Source organism: Danio aesculapii, chromosome 24, assembly GCF_903798145.1.
Source record: "Danio aesculapii chromosome 24, fDanAes4.1, whole genome shotgun sequence".
Taxonomy (NCBI): Eukaryota; Metazoa; Chordata; class Actinopteri; order Cypriniformes; family Danionidae; genus Danio; species Danio aesculapii.
In genome coordinates, this window is record NC_079458.1 from 32,592,335 (window position 1) to 32,618,576 (window position 26,242).

Consider the following 26,242-nt stretch of genomic DNA (forward strand, 5'->3'; position numbering starts at 1 on the left):
TAAAGACATTCTCATAATATACTGTAGCTACTCTGTAAAAAACAGGACCTCATGGCTGAATAATTTCCTTAACTAGGTTCATTAGGTTAACTAGGCAGGTTATGGTAATTAGGCAAGTTAATGTATAACGATGGTTTGTTCGATAGACTATCAAATAATATATAGCCTAGGGGCTTATAATTTTGACCTTAAAATGGTTTAAAAAAAAAATTTAAACTGATTTTATTCTAGCCAAAATGAAACAAATAAGACTTTCTCTAGAAGAAAAAGTATTATCAGACATACTGTGAAAATTTCCTTGCCCTGTTAAACATCATTTGAGAATTATTTAAAACAGAAAATTCAAAGGGGGGCTAATAATTCTGACTTCAACTGTGTGTGTGTGTGTGTGTGTGTGTGTGTGTGTGTGTGTGTGTGTGTGTGTGTGTGTGTGTGTGTGTGTGTGTGTGTGTGTGTGCGTGTGCGTGTGCGTGTGCGTGCGTGTGTGTGCTCATTGTTAATTCATGTTAACCAATATTGACTACTGTTAACAAATGAGACAACATTGTAGTGTTACTCTTAATGAATTAACTAATTGCTTCTTACAAATATTTTTTGGTTCGTTTTAACACGTTAACTAACAAAGTAAGGACTTTGAAAATGAATGTCTTTACAGGTTGAAACACTTTTAAATAAAGTCAATTCAGTGATTTGTTTAGGGGAAACGCATGCCTGCAGTGCCACCTTGTGGTCGTAAGTGGGCCTAACTCAGAACCTGAACACGAGTCTTGAGTACTGCACTTCTACAATGATGACTCATCCTAATTTACACTGTTATATCTCACCTGGGAACAGCTCGCGAATACAGTCATTAATAAATCCACAGGGTACATTCAGTCACCCTTGAAGCTCTGTTATTTTAGATTTATTTTTTATTTTTTGCACAAATCAGGTGATCAATGTCCTCTGCAAACTGCAAAATAAGCATTTCTAGTGGAAAACAGCCACACGTTGGTGGGTGTGTCAGTTACCTAATGTACTCGTGGTGATTAAAACCAAAGCTCCACCTCTTTTTAAAAAGTCACCTTGGCTTTATTTGAACCCTGATATTTTAAATGTTACCAGTGTACTTTCAAATTGATCGTTTTATGATTTCTGCTGAGGCGCTGATTCATTTTTCAGCTCAAATGAAGATGTTTGAACATCCTTCATCATATATTTTATGATGTATGATACAAGTATTAGATTAATCATCTTTGATCTTGAATGATAGTGGCGCTTTTTGAAATATGTAAGTACTCAGAGTTTGTGTCTGCATTAATTAGCATCACATTCACGTCTTGGACAAACTTGCAATATCTGATCTTATTTAAATAAGCAATTTAATTACTTTTAATTAAATTCTTTCTTGGGGTAAAACCAGAATAATATTAATGGAAATATTACGAAATATCTGCACAGCCTCTACAGACTTGGACTTGTTTTCATGCATATTTGAAAAGTTGGATTAAAATTCATGCACGGCAGAAGGCAACAGAATTTGATTGGGTTGGTTTGAGTAATGGGTTTCTAAATGTGAACTGTATTGATGTACAGACACAGTCAGATAGACATCCGGTGTGATTTGTGAGATTAATAGGGTAAGATCATGGACAGTGTCTTATTAACAGGAAGAAATGAAGTGTAATGTGACATTATCCGTTTTTCCCTCTCACCAGCTCCCTGTGAGGCAGACACTTTCTTTTGCCACAGTAACATGTGTATCAACAACACGCTAGTGTGCAACGGAGTACAGAACTGCGTCTACCCTTGGGATGAGAATCATTGCAAAGGTAAATAATTTGTCTTTTATAATATCCTCACAGATGCTGAGTAGCTCGTGTTTGCATTTCTCAGCTTCATTTTGTGTTTAATGGCAAAGTATGCAGTTCCTTCACTACTAGTGTGTCCTAAAGGAATTACTAAAATAATCAAATCTGCAAGCAGCATTGAACGGGCCCTCAAACCCAGACTTACAGCCACCCAGTGATCTTAGGTTGACTTTACACTTGTGTATATTTATTTTGAAATGGCATTTTAGAAAGAAAAGGCTCCTTATCTAGAGTTTTAGAAAAAAAACGTCCACATTACACAATCAATACTGACCATTCATGCGCACTTGATATACGCATATCATACCGACATTCGTACTTGCTGTCTACTGGTTGAATAATGGTCATATGAGAGGGGCTTGACCAATCAGGGTCTGTCTACATACTGATAATATGATATTAATAACACACATTTAACATGTTATATTTAACATACATTATACAAGTGAAGTATCACTAAGCTGAAAGTGGATCATCAGTAGGGCCAGACGGAATCTGCGGATGTTTTTTGCTATTTCTGAGGAGAATTTTGGTAAAAATCTGTGTATTTCTGTGAAATAAAAATAATTTCTTTTTAACTTTTATTTAATGTTTAAAATGCAAATCCAATTAGATTCACTTTATTTAGTAAACAAAGCAAGTCTCTCATATAATATCTACTAAAAGACACAAACTGCAATACTACTTGTATTCAACTAAATGGTCAAAAGGGTCCTCTAAAATAAAGTGATAGGTTGGCTAAATTGTCTGTAGTGAATGAGTGTGTATGGATGTTTCCCAGAGATGGGTTTCGGCTGGAAGGGCATTCGCTGTGTAAATCATATGCTGAATAAGTTGGCGGTTCATTCCGCTGTGGCGACCCCAGATTAATAAAGGGACTAAGCCGAAAAGAAAATGATTGAATAAATAAATTAATTATTTTCTCTTGATCTTCAACAGAGAAGTGAATTATAGACTCCCACAAGAAATTAATGAAACGTGTCAACAAACAAATGAAATGTGAAACATCAAAATTCTTAAGTTTTTTTGGGACAACAATTGTTTTATGTTCAATCCACTTAAATTTGTAAAAACTATTAAGTTAACTTAATAGATTTGTGTTGGGACAACTTGAAGCAGTTATGTGGAACCCAGATTTGTTTACAGTGTGGTTGAAAACAACTCAGTGACAGTGTATACCTGTGTTACAACTATAAATAAATATTGAAAATTGTCACCATGGACACTAGACATTCACTTTTGGCATCATTGCAGGACACAAAGTATATGTTTTGCCTTCATTCCAGCAGTATAGAACTTCCTCGTTAACCCCTGCTATGCTCTTTTTTTAATGAGAAAGCATAATACTTGTCTGCTTGATGAAAAATGCATTTAAACCAATTCATATTTCTAAGAATGTAGTTAATTTTTGAATAATTAGTGACTGACCTAATCCCCCCACGACTCACCAGCAATTAATCAGAATGTACTTTTTGATTACCTGACCTGCCTGACCCGTGGTTAATCCGGATAACCACAATCTGTGCATCACAAACAGACATGCATTTGAACATAGCTAAGGCCTTTAGATTAAACTGCCAAAATTTGGCGTTCATTTGATTAAATCTCTAGGAGTTTCAAATAATTCCTGTTGAGTTTTAGTTTTTTCTCTAAGATACTTTTTTATAGGCCCAGGAACAATTCAGTGTCTACTGAATTCTGTATGTAATCAGTCTGTTGAATTCTGTATGAAATGAGTCTGGTTTCAATAACGGGCACTGCACTGAGACTGCTCAGTGCTCAGTTGTGGAATCTCTGAGACTCGCAAGAGCTGCATCCATATCCTTAGTGCTCATCTTGCTGTATTTATTTTCTCTTTTTGATACAGTAAACCACCATATTCTATTGGTAACCCTCAAAGGGCATCTCAGGAACCACACTCCAGTGGCTCAGCTTGTACCTCTCAGATAGGTTTTGATGGTTTCTTGGAGGGGTGAAGTATCTGAGCCACACCATCTTGTCACTGGGGTGCCTTCTTGGGCCACTTCTTTTCTCTACTTGCATGAATTCACTTGAGGTCTGACATTCAAATGTTTATCCACAACTTCACCATATAACTGGGCACCTCGAAAAATACTTCTTCCAGGACACAGGAATTAAGGAGAAGTTCTTGATGACCAGCTGAAATTTACAAGTGTTTCTGTCTACGGACTGCAAGAGGGGGGCTTAAGGTGAAGCGGAGTAACTTGTAAGTTAGAGGTGTTACTTGCAGTTATCAAGATCCTATTTAACCATGTCAGATGGCAGAAATATTTACCAGAGAACATTTTCATCAAATGTTTTCATGAGTTTTCTCCAAATTTATCCACAACCAATTACTTTGAAATATTATATTCATTTATTTAGCAATTCCATCGTGCAACTCCACTCACTTCTTCATCCATTTTGACATGACAGTTAGCCTACTCAGTGTCGCCCCCTGTGGTTGCAAATAACAGTACAATGGCGAGTCAAGTATGAAAGCCTCCGAAACTCGCGGCTGTATGTTAACAACTGTAATGGTTGGGTTTAGAGTTGGGGAAGGTGTAGACGTTAATAACTATGATGACTGGGTTAAGGGTTGGGGTAGGTGAAGACATTAATAACGATGATGGTTGGATTTAGGGTTGTGGTAGATATAGACATTAATTACTGTGAAGGTTGGGTTTAGGTGTTGAGGTGTAGACATGGCGCTGTACATTAGCTATTCATGTTGCTGATAACATAGTTTTGACATGTCTCCATAACTTCAAGATACATCTCTAACATATACAAGTTACGCCCCTAAGGCCCCTTCATGTTGTGCCCCTGTCTTGCAGTCCGCAGACAGACCCTACTCAAAATTTACAGACCACATTGCTGCAATGGACTATTCTTGTAGATTTGCCCTATATAACATCGGGGAAAATTAGAGGTTTCTTATCAAAACATGCTGCTCAACAGCTTATCTATGCCTTTGTCCTGTTCAGGCTGGACTTTTGCAATGCTATATTGGCTGGCCTCCCAAACAACACCATCAAACCTCTGCTGCTGATTCAGAATTCAGCAGGGAGACTGGTCTTTAATGAACCAAAAAGAGCGCACGTCACACCTTTATTCATCAGCGGCTGCCAATTGGCGCTAGCATCAAATTCAAGTTGCTGTCACAGCCCTAAAAGTTCAGGCTTATGTGCCTGGCAGGATCATGCACTTGGCTAAAGAATGTCACTTTGTGGTACTGTAGGAATGAAAATTATCATACATACTTTTTCAACAAAGAAGGCTCACACAAATTCCAAAGGCAGATACTGATTAGATCAGGGCCTGATGTGTGGACTTTGGGGGTTTTACGATGTGGTCACATGTTGATTGGTCAGTTTGAATGTCTCAGTATTTGGGCTTTGGTCACATGGTCAAGAAAGAGACAAAATAGCTGGAAAACTTTGCTCTGCCTCTTTTCCTGGTCTGCACTCTCCAGCTCTGCTCCTCTCCTCCTCTGGAGTCTATCTTCTCAGACTCTTTGAGGCCTACTTGCTCTCATCGTCTCTTCCTCCCCTGTCTCTCCTTCTACTTCTGGTAACTTTATTTTAATTTAAGCTGGGTAAAGTTTAGATCATATGTCATATTTTATCATTTCATATTTTATCATTTTTTACAGTTATTTTGTAATTAATTCAGTTGTAACCATAGAAAATTATTGTCATTAAATCAACTCATTTTTAAGTATTTGTGAATTACTTTTGATTTACCATCAACGCTTAATTGCTCCATATTTCAATACAATATAATCACATAATATCAACCCTCTCCCACATTTTAAGCTATTAATTCTGCCCTTATTTCCGTTTTTGGTATACGATTGCAGAAAAATGGTTTGACTAGAAATGTACAGTTTTTTTACTATCATGTTGATAACTTATTAGTCGTTCGGCAGAACTACAGTTCCAAGGGCTGTGGTTAAAACCCATTCTTACAGTACCATCCCAAAGGGGCACAAAATCCATCACAAGGACATTCAACTTTAATGTTCCATCCTGGTGGAATAAATTGACTAAAAAAGTAAATAAATACTGTAAAGCCAGTGTTTCCCTACCGTTCTCTATCATTATTATTGTTTACATTTTACAAAATGGTCTATACAGACTGTTTATTATGGCCTTTTTACCCCAACCCAGGCCATTTTCCCCTTGGAGACCAAAAAACAAATAAAATGATCACACAAGATCCAAAATTAATGCTATTTCTTATATTTTGAAAAGATTATTTCTTATTCTCGGAATGTTTTACTTTTTTTACATTTTAACAGTAACAAACTGACATGTTGCAAACTTCTGAGGTTAACTTACCGCTTGAAGAAACTCTGTAGGTTGAGCTTCATGATTAAAGCCAAATATTTAATCATAATTATTCATCTTGTAAAAGCCCCACTGGTGTTGATCAGTTTTTGTTATTCTTTCTTTCGTCATGACAAATACGCAAATGTTGGATTACACTTCTAAGCTTACCAGTTAAAGACCCTTCTGTGGATGGAACCACACCCCAAACTTATGCTATTGGTCGAGCTGGAAAGTGATTGACAGATTTGATGGCACCCAGGAGTCTCTGTTTACACCTTTCTGAGACATTAACATCGGAATGGTGTAATCAATAAACAATAAACTGGGTTAAGAGAATTTATTTGGACATTAAAATGATACTTCACTTTTAAATGAAGATCAATTCTTTCAAAGAAGCATTGTCTTGATGTTTGCCCTGCTTGATTGCTTGCCAGCAAAATATATATGGCCTTACAAACCCACAGCTGTTAAAAAAAACATGTTGTTATAAAGGCCGGCATTGATTGGTAATGCAGCTGGGAAAAAAATGAGCTGGCCATGAGAAATTCATTTGTATGACTGCGGCTCAGGCGCCATTTGAATAATGACTTCAGTTCCAAAGTGCAGTTCGGCTTTACCTGTGCTTATATTTCACATAAGGTAAATTAAATTAATGTTGGAAATACTGCTGGTGACCTCAGGAGGGAAGTGGTGGTTTAGCTGAGTGTTTTAGGTCAGTTTTTATTGTTCTTCATATTGATAGAGGAGAGTATTTATTATGTTTAGCGTGAAACTGGTGGCGACATAGTGGCTTAGTGGTTAGAATGGTCACCTCACAGCAAGAAAGTCGCTGGTTCAAGTCCCAGCTGGGTCAGTTGGCATTTTTGTGTGGAGTTTGCATATTCTCATTGTGTTTGAGTGTTTTTTTTTCTGGGTGCTCTGGTTTCCCCCACAGTCCAAAGGCATGCACTATAGGTGAATTGAATAAGGTAAATTGGCCGTAGTGTATGTGTGTGAATGAGTGTGTGTGGATGTTTCCCAGTACTGGGTTGCAGCTGGAAGGGTATCTCCTGTGTAAAACATATGCTGGATAAGTTGGTGGTTCATTCTGCTGTGGTGACCCCTGATAAATAAAGGGACTAAGCCAAAGGAAAATTAATGAGTGAATTTTTAGCATGAAACAGACTTTTTGTCAGCTTTTACCCATGTTAATTAGTCCATTAAATTAAAATATATAAATATTGTTGGTCTATTAATTAACATTAATAAATGTGCAGCGGCACAAGCGGCTTTCTTTGTTTTGGTTCTTCTAACCCACCCAATGCCAGTTTTTAGCCAATTGTATTTTAGCACCCTTGGTTGCCTTGATAAAAAAAAAAAGCATATTTCATTCATATAGTCATGAAGGCTCTCAGAGTATTCGTCTGTGACCAAACTGTGACCTTTGGTGGACAGTAGCAGACTCTGAAATGAGACGCAGATTCAGAATTCCACATGAGGTTATTAATTAGCAAATAATAATAATATCACAAACATTGTAACCCCATGTCCTAACAACATGCTTTGCAACGAGATTTGCAGTGATAAGCAAATTGTCTGTTTGCACCAGACGAAACACGACAGAAATGTAAATACAGCCATTCAGAAGCATAGAATATGCATTCACTCACGAAATGGTAAAGTTTATAATCAAATGAATACATATTAAACCTCTTTAATGTTATTAAATGTACATGCTGAATCACTGATATGTGTTGGTTTTGAGTCAGTTCTAAAGTTCAATTTTAAACAGTTTATTTTATTTTCAAGATCTGAGGTGAACTATCTGCTGCTGCTTTCAGTAGTATGGCAGTAAATGTCATGTAAAATGGCATTCAAACTCACATTGTTAGCATTTAGCACTGAATAAAGCACCTGATGTGATCATTGCAGTTTTCTGTTGTTCAGCTGCAAGAAATAGAAGCCATTTATAATATATCAAGTCGAGGTGTCGGTTAGAACAAAAACTTCTTTTAATATGGTAAATATTCCTTCTATCGCGTGCCGTTGCTTTTATATAGAACACGATTTAAATCAGCGTTTAGGCTCAATCGTCAGACTCGCTCCTGTTTGTCCTCAATCTGGCAACCTGTGCTTGCATTTGTTTTGATCCGTCAATGCAATACCTAATTCAATCACTGGGTGTCAAACTTACATACTGCACCTTAAAGCAGATAAATTGTATACAAAATAAATATTACTAAATGTATATTTTAAGTAATATATACAAAGAGGATATTTAAATAATATTTTAAGTTTTTCGTTTTGATACATTCATTCATTTTCTTTTCGGCTTAGTCCCTTTATTGATCAGGGGTCGCCACAGCGGAATGAACCGCCAACTTATCCAGCATATGTTTTACGTAGTGGATGCCCATCCAGCCGCAACCCATCACGGGGAAACACCCACTCATTCACACACATACACTACGATCAATTTTAGCTTACCCAATTCACCTGTACCACCTGTCTTTGGACTTATGGGGGAAACCTAAAGCACCCGTAGGAAACCCAATGCGAACATGGGGAGAACATGCAAACTCCACACAGAAATACCAACTGACCCAGCCAAGGCTCAAACCAGTGACCTTCTTGCTGTGAGGCGATTGTGCCCACTGCGCCACCGCATTGCCCATTTTGATACAATAGATAGATAGACAGACAGATAGATATTTGTATCTTTCTACAACTTTAACCTGAAGGTCTTGTGAAAGCAGGATGTACTGTGAGAAAAGGTATACATTTTCTCAGGGTATGATGATTTTCTATAGGCTCTATATAGTTTGTTTGTTAGTTTTACTACAGCGATAACATTATAAAAGCCACAAATCATAACTCAGTATTTTTGTCTGCACCTCTAAACACAAACACTCTTCTCCACTGAACCAGAGCCAGCACAGATGTTATACACTCACTGTGCTACATAAACGTCAGCGCTCTCCCATTACAATGATCTACTACTTCTGCGTCCTGTTTGTAATCTCTCCAATACAACAGTTTCAACAGAAGGTAACCCGCCTCGACATACCCGCATTAACAATTCATCACCTTCCTGTTACTGTATGTTTTCCAGAAAAGCGGAAAGCAAACATTCTGGACAACCTCAACAACACCAATGGCACCATCATCGGTGTCACATGCTGCATCGTCCTGATCCTACTAATCGTATCGGTGATTGTTCAAATCAAGCAACCACGGAAAAAATACATCCTAAGGCGAGAAGACTTTGACCCCACCATGTTCCAGGAGGTGTTTCAGGAGCCACCCCATTACGAGCTGTGTACCCTACGCAGCGCCGCCGCCACATCTGCAGACCTGGCCGAGCTGGCAGAGGATTTCGAGAGCTACCACAAACTCAGGCGCGCATCTTCACGCTGCGTCCATGAGCATCATTGCGGCTCCTCACAGATCTCCAGCAACAAGGGAAGTCGCACCAACCTGAGTGCACGTGAGGCGGCAGCGGCGGCCATCTTGACTGACCTGCCACCTCAACCCATGCGGCCGCTTCATCCCCAAACCAACCGCAGGAACATTCTGGTCATGAGACACACTTACTCCCAAGATGCCGCTGATGCCTGTGAACTGGACGACGAGCTGGAGGAAGTGCCCACCACTAGCCACAGACTGTCCAGACATGAGAAAGCAGTGCAGCGGTTAGTATACATTGATTTTTTGTTTGTTATTGTTGTTGTTTTGATGAGAAATGTCCATTACGGTGCATCTTTTGGAACAGTTTTACTCCCACTTTTATTTTATTCCTTTAGCTCCTCTGCTCAGCTACTCATTGATTTTTCTTTTTGTTTGTTTCATTCTCTCTCTTCTTTTGCTTTAATATTCTCTTTTATGTAACTGAGATAGCAGTCATGATTAGAGATTTTTAAAATTCTTAGAGATTCAGACAATGCTTAATAAGTGATAGTTCACCCCAAAATCAAAATTTACTCATCCTGGTGATGAATTTCCCTTTTTTTGAGCACCAATTAACATATTTTGAGAAATAGTGGAAAATGGTATAGCCATCAAAATCCATTAAAATACTATGAAAGCCAGTGACTACTGGTATAGGACTCCACAATTAATCAAAGATGATTTCCATGTGCATTTTGTCAGTAAATCCTAGGGATGCACCAATCCCGATACTTAAATTGGAAATCGGTTCCAGACCGCATATTTTTGCTGGATTGGGTATCAGCCAGGTGGTTCCAATCCAAATGCGATCTTGCGCGTGCGCTATATTCTGTGTTTATAAGCCAACAAAAGCCATGAAGGTAGCCTATTATAAGGCACTAGAAAGTTGTCATGTAGGCCTTCTACATCCCAAATGTTCTGAAGCCATACTATAGTTTAATGTGAAGCACAGACGATTATTCACGTGGTTAAATTCATGTTCAGTTCAGCGATTCCCGCCGTTGCGCCTGTCAATCATTCTCCATTCATTCACAATTAGGGATGCACCGATACAATTTTTTTGGAACCGATCCGATCTCGCTGATGCTGATCGCCTCTGTGCTGCGTCATAAACTCAATAAATAGGCTATTGAGGATTTAGTGTTCAACCAACAAACCAACCATTTTTACATTTGGAAAATTACAGTTATTAATAGTTCTTATATAATATAATTTTTTAAATAGCCTACATAACCTATCAAACAAATCCAAAGTTTTTCTTGATTTTTGCATAACGAACTTCGCACCAAACTGAGGCTTTATGCAAATGAATGCAATATCATATGTAAACAACAAAATTGTTATATGCTATGTAGTACTTGTAAAGTTTTTCCTGTTGTCATAAATGTGACGAGCAGTTTGAACTGTGAATGAATAGAGAATGATTGACAGGTGCAACGGCGGGAATCACTGAACTTAACATGAATTTAACTTAACATGAAATATTCGTCTGTGCTTCACATTAAACTGTAGAATGGCTTCAGAACATTTGGGATATAGTAGGCCTACATGACAATGTTCTCTAGTGCCTTATAATAGGCTATTCATGGCTTAGGCTTTACAAACACAGAATATAGCGCACGTGCAAGATCGGATTTAGATCAGTACCAGCTGGCCGGTAACCGATCCAGCAAAAATATGCAGTATCGAATTGATATCCAATCCATGTATCGAGATCGGTGCATCCCTATTCACAATTCAAACTCTGTGCCGCGTTCGTTTATGATAACACGAAAAACTTTCTCCAAGACATTTTGTTGCTGTTAATATAAATTATCAGTGGATAATGCATTTAGTTTTGCATTAAATGGGTTCATTTTGACCTGCAACAAGTTCATTGCTGTTTCTAAATCATGTTGCACTTTGTCTATTACATCAGCAGATTGCATTCGCCTTACTGGAATAGAGAGGGTTATTATCTGCTCTTCACACACACCGTAGGCCTACCTGAAATTTTAAATTACAAAAGGCTTAATAATACACTGAACAGATCCGATTTCATCCCTTTGTGCTGCTAAGTTTTGAAAGTGTCTGCAGATACCGGAGTGCTGCACGCTGTGTCTCAGTGAGGCATGAATTGCTTCATTCATGGACCGGCTGCGCAGAGGTGATGTGCGCCGCTCTGTAAGATTATTTTCATAATGAGTTTCTGTTCTCTCATCCTTCTGAATCAGTTTATTCGAGGGGAATACTTTCAGTGCGGCGAATAGTTTGGCTCATTTGTGGTCAAAGTAGTTGATTAAATTAATAAAACTGAAACTGACAGGCGCAATATGGATTGTCATTAACAGAAAATTATTTCGCCTAATTTAGGCTACTCTGAAACTGAATTTTTCACTGTAATTTTATCTATATCCACATTTTATTTAACAGACCAGTTTGTGTTTTGACGCTGAGCCATCTGTCATATACAGTAGGCCTAGGTCTGGTATTTTTACTTTAACAAAAGATATATTAATTGAGTTTATCACAAGAACTATAGAAACTGTATTATGTATAAAAACGGCACAGTATCGCGATGGGATCTGTATCGGTCACTACTCAGAATTTTGGTATCAGGATCGGATCTAAAAAAATGGTATTGGTGCATCCCTAGTAAAACCAGCGTTGTGATCAGCTGTAAATCTCCAGTACCTGCTTTTGCAGTGTTTACAAAACAGAGCCATAGTTCACTGACAAGCTACACAAAAAAATTAAAATAAAAATAATTCACACAATTTAGTTAGATTCATTTCAAAAGCAAATTGATAAAATTGAAGGGAATCGTTTTGCAATTAGAAAGCTGTTTGCATCACTTTTCAGTGAACACTTCGTGTTGATGCTGATCTGGAAGCATGTGAAAATACCACATTCAATAACCCGATTTCTCTGAACTCATTTGATATGATTAGTATTTGATATGATTCCATAGCTGTGTGTTTATTAGTCAGGTCAAATTAATAAGACACAATAAAAAAATCAAGTTCTGTGGCTATTATAATCCCTGGCTTGTGCTGGCCAAATTGTAGAAACGGGGTTATTGTTTGTAGGCTGGAGTTGTAGCTTGAGTTACTGACAACTCATTTTAGGCAGTTAAAAATTCCTTCTTTCTTGTAAGACAATAAACTTAATTGTGAATTTAAAAAAAATGTGCAGCTGAAATGTTTCCATGTTAAAAATAAATAAATAAAGCTTAAACAAAAATGAAATCTGATTTCATATTTAGTCAATCATGTAAACACTCCAAAACTATCCCCTGCTATGAAAATTTGGATTTCTCAGTTTTTCACATCTTCAGCTATTTAAGAGATGTTTTGATAATTCAGAGCCACATACAAACAAATGCCAAAGTCTGTTGGACACAGCTGAGACTAGTTTTTTGACAAAGTGCAGAATACAGAGACAGAGAATATGAAAACTTATGGCAGATAATTGCTGAGCAGCTTGGCTCCAGTATCAAACTGAGCCACAGACATCCTGAAATAAACTTTCAATCACAGGATAATCCCTGCAAGTGGTTCCTATCTATATGAGTTTTTTTCTTCTTCTTTCTACTAAAAGTAAGATACACAAGATATTGTGAAGAATATTAGAAACTGGTAGCCTAATTATTAACTTCCATAGTAGGAAAATCATATGCTATAGATATTACTGGTTATGTTTTAAACACTTTTCTAAATATCTTCAAAAGAAGCAAACTCAAACGTTTTTGACATTTTGACAACTGAATGTTGAGTAAATGATGACGCAATTTTTCAGTTTTGGGTGAACTATCCCTTTAAGTGGAGAGAGGACAAAAATCATCCGCGCTGCTTGAAGACTCTTTATAATATAGTGAATATGAACAAAAATGTATACTAAAATCCTGGATTCAGCGTGTAAAGAATTTAATTTCATGTATCCTAAACTTTGATATTTGAATCTTTGCCAATCTTTTGCATTCATAAGCTGCTACAATACACACTGCATGAAAGGTCATTTCTGAAATAGTATAATAAGGGCACTTTAATGTTCAAATAGAGCATGGGTGGCATAGTTCAGTCCTGGAGAGTCATGGTCAAGCCAAGTTTCTCTTCTACCCCAATCAAAAACATGTCAAAAATCTTGGTCTATGAGTTGCTATGAGTTGCTGTATGGATAACCGTTATGTTAATGTACAAATTTAATGTCCACAAACCAGGATTGAAGCGTCTTCTTTATAATTGTACTGACATGTGGCTGTGGTAATAACGTGTAGATGGTAAAATGACTGTAATTTATTACAAACATGCACTGATTTAAAAATGTTTTAAACTTGTAAAACTCATCCTTGATCACATTTGATGATGATGATCACAGTGAGCTTAACAGATCTTTTAATATCGATTGCTTTGTGCACGTCCTGTCTTGTTGATATGATTATGCGCATTACTATGAAGACATGTTAATACGAGACTGTCAGTCAATTCAGTGGGCGGGGAAACCACACTTCTGTAGTGGGCCCCAAAATGGGAGGGATTTGGATCCTATTTTAACGTCAGAAACATAGACTGTAAAATATATGGACGTAGCATCCTTGACGTCACCCATAGGTTTCTGAAGAGCGCAAAAGAAGCTACAAGTAGGCGCGGCCAACCGTTGCCATTTTGTTCGCGCGTCATCGCACCCACGGCGGGATACCAAACAAGGGCAAAGAGGCGGAGAGTGAGCGGAGCTCCAGACACCTTCTGGCACTTTGCTTAGACCTGGCAGACAGACTTTACTTTGGGAGAAACGCTTAATACTTCATTACCTGCGACTCGTTTGTGTTCTGACCACATGTGCTTGGCTGTACACAATATCAATAAAGTGTTTGGACTTTTAAAAACACTGTAGTAATACATTGAGCCACTAAACATTGTTCTTATGACGTTTTTCTACAGGAGAAAAACACGAATTACTTCCAAACACTTCAGATATAGTCTGTGTTAGTAAATGCAAGACTATTGATGAAATCCAGGCATAACACTGTATGATAACGCTTCAGATGACTGTTCTAGAGCCTACAGCTAATCAATCTGTCACATTCTGGAGTGCTTTACAGCCCTAAAGAACATTATAAATGATAAATGATCTTAAATAAAACACACACATTTATAGAGATGGTATATAAGTATATAACTTAACTCACATGGGAAACGGAGACCACATGAATGGTTTGTGAGCACAATTAAATGCACACAGCATCCCATATCATCTGATAATTGTAAGAAATAAGTCCAAAAGGCAGCTGACTGTGTAAAGAAACATTACCCAAAACAAAAAGACGATGAATATGCAGAGATCAGTGGCTAATCTGCCGGATTCAGCTGAGGTGAAGTGACGGCGACCAGCGAGACCTAGCTGTCACTCAAGTGGCCACGCCCTTAATTATGCAAACTTAATATAACCTAATATAAAGGAAATGGATGAGTTATAAAAAAATTCACCCCCCTCACAGTTGTCATGGAGGGTAATATTTGCTGTATGAACCAAAACCGTTCTTTGTACCAGGCTGCAAACACCTTTTTTTCTGCTGTAAAGTTGGCCATTCTAACAGTGGGCTAAATTGCAATTTGCTCTATTATGGAGCCAGGACTAGCGGAATTTTGATGAATTGCAGTTTCAGTTACTTCCGTATTGGCTTTCAGAGGGAGAGCGGGAGGTTGCCGCTTGGTCAGAAAATAAAAACACTTATTGTTTTTATGTCACCCTCAATATGACTGTGGACACACTAAGGCCCAATCCCAAAAATAGAATTTGGATTGGGCCTTTACCTACATACAGTTCTGTCAAAACAGCTTACAAAAGATGATTTTCATCATAGGTGCCATTTAATGCGCATTTTGAAAATTAGCACAAGAAACGAGTAATAAAAACTAAAAATCCTTCAATTCTCCAAAAAAATAATAATAATTGCAATGTGCTTGAGGTGGTTTTGGACTTGGCGTTTGTGGTTTTGCGAAAAAGGTTAAATGTGAAGAAAGGAAAATGATAATGTATTTGATAAATAAACTCTGACAAAGCCAACATTAAGCCAACACCAATAAAATGTCTCCATTAATTTTGTTTTGTTTACTGCTGGTTACTAGGTTACCAATACTACAGTCACATGCTCTCCATTTTATTTCTATTGTTTGGAAACATTGGAAAAAAATTGCGTCAAGTTAAAATGGAAATTCTATAATAGTTATTACATAAACTGGGTATTAGATAGTTACCCATATTCAATAGTTACCACCAAAACCCAGTATATTCTTGGGTAAGTATTTGGTAAGTACAAGCTAAGTACATATACTGTTAAATAAAATGCAACTGTGAGTTATCTAGCTTTGATCAAAACTCTGCATGACTGTGACTCTTCAGGACTGAACTCGACCACCCCTGAATAACACATTCATGCTGCATGAAGATTGACATGAGACCTAACACTAATATATTTTTTTCAGAGGTTTCAGAGACTCAGAACATATTTGAAATTATCAAAAAGGCTTCTGATTTAATCCTGTCCAAACGCATGAATCAATTCAGCATGTCAAGAAGAAAAAGACATTGAGAACTATAACAATAGCTCAAGGTGTTTATTATTTCAGTATTAAAAAAAAGAAAACCTGATTGATATTGTTCTGCTCCTTTGAGAGGACTGAAGAGAACCAGAGCACAGACAAATGAAATGTGCATTATAATTCATTCTGCAACAAATAACATGATATTAAACATACAAGCAATGATATTCCAGGTTCTGCCTCATTGGGTCTCTAAACAAACATGAATCTGAGTACAACACAACTAGGGTGTAACAGACAATCTGAAGGTAAGACACTTTAAACACACTCAATTTCATCTGTGTAAATGTCTGTCCAGTCTAGCCACTGTGAGTCAGTGTTTTCTTGTTATTTATTTTTTGTTTTGTCAAAATCCCTTCATCGTTGCCATTGAGATGGTCATCATTAGGAAGTGACCATCTTGCTTATTAATGAGGTCATTTTATATGTTGCTTGTCATTTCATTTGTTTTGTATGTTACTGTATCACATTCTGATGTGCATGGAACCGGCTGTTGGTTTTATTTTTTACTCAGGATATTAAAATAGACATTAAACAACTGACAGTATATTTATAAAATGTGTGGTATTCAAAAAACAACACTTTGCATATGTTTGTCTTGTGTTTCATCATTCAAAAATAGTGAAAGGATATTATTTAATTGTTGTTTATATGAGTAGATATATTAAATATGTAATTATTCTGGATGTTATTATTTACTTTGATCTGTATGTCTTCAGTGGAACATAAAACATGCTGTGTGTATGGGTGCATGTGTGTGTGCAAATGTAAAATTTACATTTAACATTTAAGTGTTAGTACTTTTATTTGCGTATTATTATATAGATGTTTTATTTATTTATTTGTTTATATATGAACACCCATTTTTATGTACTTTTGTCATTTTTTTTATTATTTAATAATTTTAAAATATTCAAAATTGTTCTTTTAGTTGAGGTGATTTCTCCATTTTCATTAAATTCTTCCTCATATTAAATTAGAAAAGAAAACAAATACCAATGCAAACAAACCAGCAAAATTACTGAAAAAAAATTCAAATTTCAATTAAATAAGGTTTTTTTTTTAGGTTTACAATTTAAATTACAATTTCATTTATTAAAGGTGCTGTGTGTAAGTTTTTGACTCTTCTAAAGCATATAAATACCATAATATGTTTGCAGATATTTAAGAATCATGCTAAGTAAACGTTCTTGTTTATCTGAAAAACAATGCTAAAGTCAGATATTCTGCTTTGAATATGTCCATTGCGTGCCAGAACAGCTTTGTTTTGGTTCTTTTAACCCGCCTAATATCAGTTTAGCCAATTATGTCAGCGCCTCGGATTGCCTTGTTGTAAAACCGCGTATTTCATTCATTCATTCATTCAGTAAACACTCACAAAGCATGCGTCCGTGACTGAAATGTGACCTTTGGTGTACAGTAGCAGACTTTGAAATGAGATGCAGATTCAGAGTTCCACAAGAGGTTATTAACCAGCATATAATATAAATATCACAAGTGTAAACATTACGTGAGCAGGTTACATTATAACCCATGTCCTAACAACACATACGTGTTGTTAGATTTGCAGTGATAAGCAATTTTGCGGTTTGCACCAGACGAAACATGACAGAAATTTAAATACAGCCTTTCAGAAGCATAGAATATGCACTCACTCACGAAATGGTAAAGTTTATAATCTAATGAATACATATTAAACCTTTTTAACATTAAATTTACATGCTGAATCACTGATATGTGTTGGTTTTGAGTCAGTTCTAAAGTTTAATTTCAAACAATGTATTTTATTTTCAAGTTCTAAGGTGAACTATCTGCTGCTGCTTTCAGTAGTATGGCAATAAATGTCTAGTAAAATGGCATTCAAACTCACATTGTTAGCATTTAACACATTAGGTTAGGGCAGGGCAATTTGGCCTAAAGTCAAAATCTCAATTAATTGAACATTTTAACTCAATTACGATTAATTAATATGATTTTTTTTTGCCCTCGTAGTTAACAGACAGGTTTTGTACAGTAAATATGCTCACACATTACAGGTAAGAGATTTTTGAATGAAGGGTGCATTACCTGATTTTAAAATAATTAAAGGAAACACACACTAACTACTATCTATGATAATTTATAGAATAACAACATTGAACAAATAAAATTAAAACATCCATTGTCTAAAACGACACCTGATGTCTTTTTTTAATTAAAAAGTGAAAATAAATAATCTACACTTTTGGAAACAAAATAAATTATTTTCACTGTTTTTCATATTAAAAGTAGAAGGTATTGGGTACCTATAGCATAGTGGATTATGCGACCGCGTGAAGGCTGCACCGGACCATACACGCGTGCTCGACGCAGTAGTATCAACCAGACATAGCGGGGTCACGTGACTCCACACACGGTAGGGAAAGTAATAGAAAAAAATTGACCAAGAAAAATTAGATCGATTATAGGTTGTCGCATGTCGATTACGATTACCTTTCGATTAATTGCCAGGCCCTTAATGAGGTGTGCCTGAGGTGGTCAGTGTCAGTTTTCTGTTGTTCAGCTGCAATTTCAATGCTATTTCTATATCAATTCGAGGTGTTTTTAGCATGGTAAATATTCCTTCTATCGTGATGTTGCTTTTATGTAGTACACGATTTACATCATTGATCGTCAGACTCGCTCCTGTTGGTTGTCAATCTGGCAACCTGCGCTTGCGTTTGTTTTGATCCAGGAATGTAATGCCTAGTTCAACCACTGGGTGTTAAACTTACATACTGCACCTTTAACAAACCTTCTCATTCACTAGATATTGATTTTATAATTCATTCAGGATTTTATAGATTTAAATAAAAGAAACAAAGTGTGTGTAAGCTGTAAAACAATTTTATAAGTTATCAATGTTTTTTACTGTAATATAATTTAATCTGTTTTATATATTTAAACAATTCATGATTATTTTCTTTGCGTGTGTGTGTTTTTGTGCGCTTTGCAAATGATTTTCTGTGTATCACACTGTGTGTAATGTGCAATGCTGTGTGTTTCTTTTCTCATCTTCCATCATGCATCGTCTCCATCATGTAGACTTCTTGAAAATAGTGCAATCCTGGATCAGTACGAACGGGCTTCAATGAAATATGAGAATGTGGACCGGAGATATACACCAGCATGATAATAACACGGACATTTTAAAGACAAATTATTCAAAAACAGCCTGCAGATATAAAGGAGGACGTGGATCCGCTAACAAAGGAAGTGACATGGGACGAAACCGCTTTATCATTTTGGCGTGTTGCCTTTTTTAAGGTTACTTATTTAGGATTGCGGAACATTACATGAAAGTTTGTTCATTTACATTAAAAACAAATGTGAATTAGGACTGTTAGTGCATGTCATTTTGCCACCAAGTGTTGTCTTTTTATTCGTTCAAATGATTTTATTTAAAACATTGGATATAATTGTGATTTTCAGCTCTTTTTATTCACAGTTTAATGTTAAGATTTGGATGCATGTTTTCTTTATCAACTTAAAGTGAGCAACGGTACATTTAAAGTACAGTATCAAACCCAAGACTAAGTTCTTGTATATAGATTTAATTATAAAATTATATATATCATAAGAAATTGAATGAAACTAAGCCCTTACCCTCCCTGATAGTTCACTGTAAAAAGGATTAGTTTAACTATTAAAAAAGTCGGTAAACCTGTTGCTTTTAAAGCGATTACTTGACTTTAATAAGTAAAAATAAATAAATGAGCTATGTGGATAATTATAAAAATTATAAAAGTTAGGTCAGCTTAAAAATTCCAAATTATAGATTTACTCACTTTAAGTTAACTTGTCACTTTTAAGGCAACGGGTTTACTCAGTGTTTTAAGTAAAGTGACTAATTGCTTTTTTACAGTGTATAATTACTAACTGCATGTTAAAAATCATACAATTTATAACATAATTAAATTCAATGATTTGACCTTTCCTTTACATGATTACGTTCTGAATACTGTAAACTCTTTCAGTTGCTGTTGTAGGACAAAATGATGGATGAGAGTAAGTTAACATTTGCTACATTTTAGTAGCACACAAACTTTGTATGTTAACTGTGTTCAAGTTTTTGTAGAACACTTACTTGATCAACAGCTCAGTCTCGAATACGATCAGAGTTTATGCTTTGTCAAAGAACAATAAACTGTTACTATAAATTATGAAATTAGTTATGGTAAATCTTTACCTTTCATTCTGTGTGATCCAGTAACATTGCGGTGAATATCAGATGTGATGTCAACTGAGCATAATAAAATCCCAAACGCATGAGAACAGGGCTTTTCACACCGCATTTAGCTTTAGCTTAGAAAACCCTGGGTTGTCATTGATCTAAACTCTACTTTTAGCCTGGGTAAAGTATTTTTTCACAGTAATTAAGAAGCAACTACCTATATTGGATATCAAAATTAACAGTGTTGATTTAAAAAAATAATAATAATTCAGTGTGCATCATTCAATATTTGAAGGAATAAAACAAAAACTCTTTATTGTAGCAAGAACAAAAATTACAAATAACATTTCTAAAAAAAAAAAAAAAAAGTGCAGTGGGTAGCACTGTCGCCTCACAGCAAGAAGGTCACTGGTTCGAACCTCGGCTGGGTCAGCTGGCATTTCTGTGTGTTTGCATGTTCTCCCCATGATCGCATGGGTTTCCTGTTTTCACCACAAGTCCAAAGACATGCTATAGGTGAATATGGTTAGCTAAATTAGCTGTTGTGTATGTGTGTGAATGAGAGTGTATGGGTGTTTCCCAGTGATGGATTACAGCTGGAAGGGCATCCACTGTGGAAAACATAAGCTGGATAAGTTGGCGGTTCATTCCACTGTGGCGACCCCTTATTAATAAAGGGACAGCCGAATAGAAAATTGATGAATGAATGAATTTCTAAGAAAATTGAGTTGTAAGGGCTTTTGCTTTCTGGAAGAAAGGACAACATAAAATATGACCTCATAAATAGCAGTATTTGTTGTTAAAGGTGCCATATAATGAAAATATGGATATTCCAACCTAGGCATAGCTGAATCATAAGAGTTCAGTACATGGCAATAGCATGAGCCTCAAACACCTTTTTTAACTGTTGTGTCATGAAAATCATGTGAGTGTAAAATCCCATTGAAAAAAAAACAGGACAATCAGAAAACTCTGACGCTTCACTAATATGCATGCCTAGTACTGCGTTTGATTGGCCAAAATGTTAATAGTGAGACTACAACAATGATATTTTCTAAGATAAGTTTATCTGAGCATGTTTTAAAAATACTATGCATGTAGGACTCTTATTTTGAAAATGGAAGTGGCAGAAAAAAAAGGTAAAGGAGAAGTTTTGTGAAGCGGGCAGTCAAAATTGAACACGGAGCATTCACAGCTCTTCAGAATGCAAAATGCAGGATATATGGATAATTTCAGTGCCACCTCAAAAATCATAAGGCATCTTTTATTAGTTTAACATGTATATTGTAAATTTCACCACATATGTTGTAGGCAACAGACACGTGTATTTTTATAATGAAGCAACAGGCACATGTAAAGTGCTCAAGATACTGTTTGATGCTTGTTCATGCATTGTGTCCTATACTCAGCTCTTACTGAAAGGAATCTGATGAACGTTGTAAATGTATGCAGAGGTTGACATTAATTTCTTTTAATTTTCATATTTGGTAAAGCTTTAAAACAAACTTTGTCCCTTTTATTGAGTATAATTATAATTTAATGCATGTTTCATACAAAATATAACTCAGGAGGGCAACACAGGGGCTCAGTGATTAGCACTGTCACCTCACAGTAAGAAGGTCACTGGTTCGAGTCCCAGCTGTGTCAGTTGGCATTTTTGTGTGGAGTTTGCATGTTCTCTCCATGTTCATGTGGGTTTCCCCCCACAGTCGAAAGATATCCGCTATAGGTGAATTGGATAAAACAAAATTGGCCGTAGTGTATGTGTGTGAATGAGTGTGTATAAATGTTTCCCAATACCGGGTTGCAGCTGGAAGGGCATCCACTGTGTAAAGCACGTGCTGATTAAGGTTCACACCGAACGCGCTTTTTGCATTGAGAGGCGCCTTTTTTGAATGATTTAGTAATGGCCATAAGCATTTTGCACGCTGCTTATGCGCCCTGCGTGCTTCACGTTTTAACTGCCTGCTGCCCTCAACTCTGAGCGTCAGTCGTGTCTTGTCATTCTCCAATCAAATGAAAGCAGAGGCCGGGTTTCCGTTGAGGTGACTGCAGAGTTTGTTTTGTCATGACAACTACGGACACTTTTGAAGATAGAGGAGAGACTAGCGGTTGCTGTTATGAGTTATCCAGTGCTGTAAATCTCACAAATATTGAATTTCACAATATTAGCAAACATTAGAATGATAACAATATATCAGCAACACTCACGCACAGTACTACCCAGTAGGCATGGGGCGATAACCGTTTTCAAGGTATATCACGGTTTGGAAAAGTCAAGGTTTTAATAAATTTCTGCAATACCGTTCCTAAAGTATGTGTACGATTTTTTTTATTTACGTTTTTTTTTTTTAGGACAACAGTATCTCCAGCAGAAACGATGCCATTTTAAATGGTAAAAAAATCTGTTTTCGAAACAAATGAAAACCGCAGAAGACAATAAATCATTCAGCCTGACATGTTTACGGTTCCAAAATATTTTAGATGTTTCTCAAAATAAAATATATTGTTTAAAAGGGAAAAAAGTTTTTGTTTTTTACCCAGACAATTTAAAAGAATATATTTTAGAGCAGTAGACACAATACCGTGAAACTGTGATATTTTTATCCATGGTTATCATACCGTCAGAATCTTATACCAGCCCATGCCTGGTACCCAGCTGATTCAGCCATTGCCTAGCGACATAAAAGGCTCACTGCACTTGTCAACAAAAAAGGCAATGTGGTGCACCTCGCGTTTTTAGAACAGAAAAGCGTGTTCGGTGTCATCGGCCTCGAAGTTGGCGGTTCATTCCGCTGTGAATGAATTCACAATGTGAATGAATTTACCTTTAACGAATAAAGGGACTAAGCCGAGTGAAAATGGATGAATGAATGAATGTATGTAACTCAGGAGCAAACTAAGTTACTCTGGTGGTTTAAAGATATCTCCCTCCCTCCTCCAAATTAAAAACAAATCTCCTTTAATTTGAAAAATATTGTTAACAAGGCACTGACTTATTTTGTTAAAATTACAGCAGGCACTGACACCAAGCTGCAGAGCATCAGAGCAGAGCTCATTGATATTCAGCCCATTCCAAATATGGTCAAAACCAAGCTTTTTATTCTAGAGGTAATTTCTGTGGTTATAAATAAGCATGTAAAACTGTTTCTGGAGATTTTAACCACTTACCTACAATGTAGAAAAATGTACTTATTGAATCTATGCCACATTTAACTCATTTTTGAAATGTGAATTTCAGGATTGTCTTTACCTGACGTTTAGTGTGAAAAGCCCTATTCTCTCTAGTATGTCAACTGTACTTATTTTTAAATAGTCACCACTTTAATTCAGTTGGTTTGTCCGTGTTTCTGCCTGTGTGTTCATTGTCATGATATTTGTGCTTTAGAATTGAGACTCTATAACAAAGTAAATGATATGCTATTAATGAATTTATTGATGAATTTGCATTATGGGTGAATTTTCACTTTCTTATTATGTAGACAAAATGTCATCTGACGTGGAAGGCACAAAGGTTTGTTTCAACCCTTTTACCACATATTCATGTTATAAATGTTTTGTAGCTATTAGTTTGAAATGCCATTCTTTGAGGGACACACAAGATGAGCTTTAATCTTTATAAAATATTAGCCTCATTATAGTGGCTGCAGCAAATTGTGAAGTAATAATAATAATATAACTGATGAATGATAAACGATAATGACACTTTATATAATGTTGTTTGACCCTATATTTGGTTCACTCTTACTATTTAAAAGTTTGCATTCACAAAAAAAGATGTTAGTAAATATTTTCCTGTATTTTGTGATTTATGTTTTCTGTTTGTTTATATTTTTAAATTGCAATATGAGATTTTGACAACTTTAGATGTCAAAAATTTGAAACAAAGGGACTTTTTTTGGTGTTTTTATTTTATTTTTTTTGTAAAACTATATGTTGTCATTGTTTGTCCTGCATATTGGGGTATAAAAAACAGATGAGTTGCCAGGTGAATCACAAAATACAGTAAACTGTTAATTAATTTATATTTCTTTAGACATACGGTATACGTTTTTCAACAATAATGCAATTGACTGAAAGTGACAAAAAGACCTTTAGCGTTCATATTTAATTACTATTTGTTATATACTAGCAACTTGATAAACAGAATGCTGTTAGAACGTGCTAACAGCATGTTAGAAATGCTCAAAAAGCATAATGCTTAGTCATGCTAACAACCTGTTTGTTTCTAGCACCACAGCATCTTGTTGTCATATTTCATTTACATTGTTTGCTTATTTTATTCAACAAAACTACCATAAGCCTATAGTAATTAGTGTAAGTTGGTGCTACTTTGCCTTTTGGTGAATGCTGTAAGAGACTGTATTATCATCGATAACGTTGTTTAGCACAAAAATTTGTAACATACAAAAACATAAAAACGAAATCTTCCCTATGAAATGTTCTGCCTTTATTCTTTGTTTTCTTTTTTGTTCTTTACTACAGCCACACACAGCTTTAATCTTGACTAGTGCGGTTGAATGACATTAGTCCTGGTAGCACTGTAAAAATGTGGCGGCGTTATTGACGCATGCTCAGGGTTCATATGTGATATCTAGTGTATACTTCTATGTTAAAACGTGTTAGCATTCAGAAGCCACTAGCAACTGTAGTGTTGATCAAATAAGGGCAGCCTTGGTAATCACAGGAGACACTTTAACAGTCAATAAAACTTTTGAATGGTATTTCATCTCTATTTAAAACATGAATGTCTACCATGGATCTGTTTTCGATGTGAATTTGAATAACATGTTAATTTTTTCACAGGCTTTTCCATCATTTCCTCCACCTCTCGTGACTGGCATCTTGTGGAAACGGCCTCAAAGAACTAGAAGAGGTTTGACATTGTGACATTTTTGTCAATTTTTAGTATTTGTCAAGGAATATCTTGACACCGATTCATGTTCAGAAGGTATCAGATACTGTGAACCTCTTGGAGACTACAACATTTTTTTCAGATTCTGGACTGAAACTGAATATACAAACTGATGTACATTTTTCATTCAGTGGAATATGAACATGTTTTTGTTTCCTCTGATTTGATGATTGTAATGCTCAGATTATTTTTCAATACAATCTGTAATGTCCTGAGTAGGTACAGTACATAACGTTTTTACTTTGCAAGAAACATAGATCAAGACCTTTAAAACACAACCATGCAGTCTAATACTTGAACCAACGGATAAACTAGTTTCAAATTCTCTGGGTGATTTTACTGTGACTCTTGCCTGGTTAGACGTCTCTGACTAGCATCTCTCACAAGAAATGTTCTCATAATGTGCAGCATTAAGGTCAGTTATGGTCATGTCTATGCATACAGTAAAATATGAGTGTTCCGAGCAACTTTATAGATATAGTAAATTGGATCAACTTAAAGACAAGCACATATCAGAATATTTCCCTTCTACAATTACGATTTGAGAAACCTATCAATTGATTAAGTATTTAGTTGATATATTTCAATGATGCTGACTGAATATTTTAAATAAAGTGAAACAAACCTATTGTGGACTGCTCTGGACCTTTACTTTGTATTAAGTGCTTGTGGTTAATCTTGTATGTTGTATTAAAAAGATATTGAGTGAACCAGCTTACACTGGTTATACAAGGTACAGGGGTTAATCAATGAAACTGAAACACTGGCTAATTTAGTGTCGGGTGACCAATCTACATTGATTACACATTCCACCAGCAAGAGCAGAGTGTGAAGGTTTAATTAGCAGAGTAATAGCAGTCTTGTTTAAAATATTGCAATGCACACAACATTATGACTGACATCAGAGTTCAAAAGAGGACAAATTGTTGGTACGCATCTCGTGA

General features: G+C 36.0%; 1 protein-coding gene across 1 annotated transcript in view; it reads left to right on the forward strand.

Annotated features, from left to right (window-relative positions):
* Positions 1–25,926, forward strand: part of LOC130218257 (neuropilin and tolloid-like protein 1) — a 52,103-nt gene extending 26,177 nt beyond the window's left edge. The window contains exons 4-8 of the mRNA XM_056450401.1: positions 1,698–1,811; positions 9,276–9,855; positions 16,365–16,439; positions 23,866–23,897; positions 25,190–25,926. Coding sequence (XP_056306376.1) covers positions 1,698–1,811; positions 9,276–9,855; positions 16,365–16,425 — 755 coding nt within the window. The 3' untranslated portion in view covers positions 16,426–16,439; positions 23,866–23,897; positions 25,190–25,926. The remainder of the gene's footprint in view (positions 1–1,697; positions 1,812–9,275; positions 9,856–16,364; positions 16,440–23,865; positions 23,898–25,189) is intronic.
* Positions 25,927–26,242: the final 316 nt, after the last annotated feature.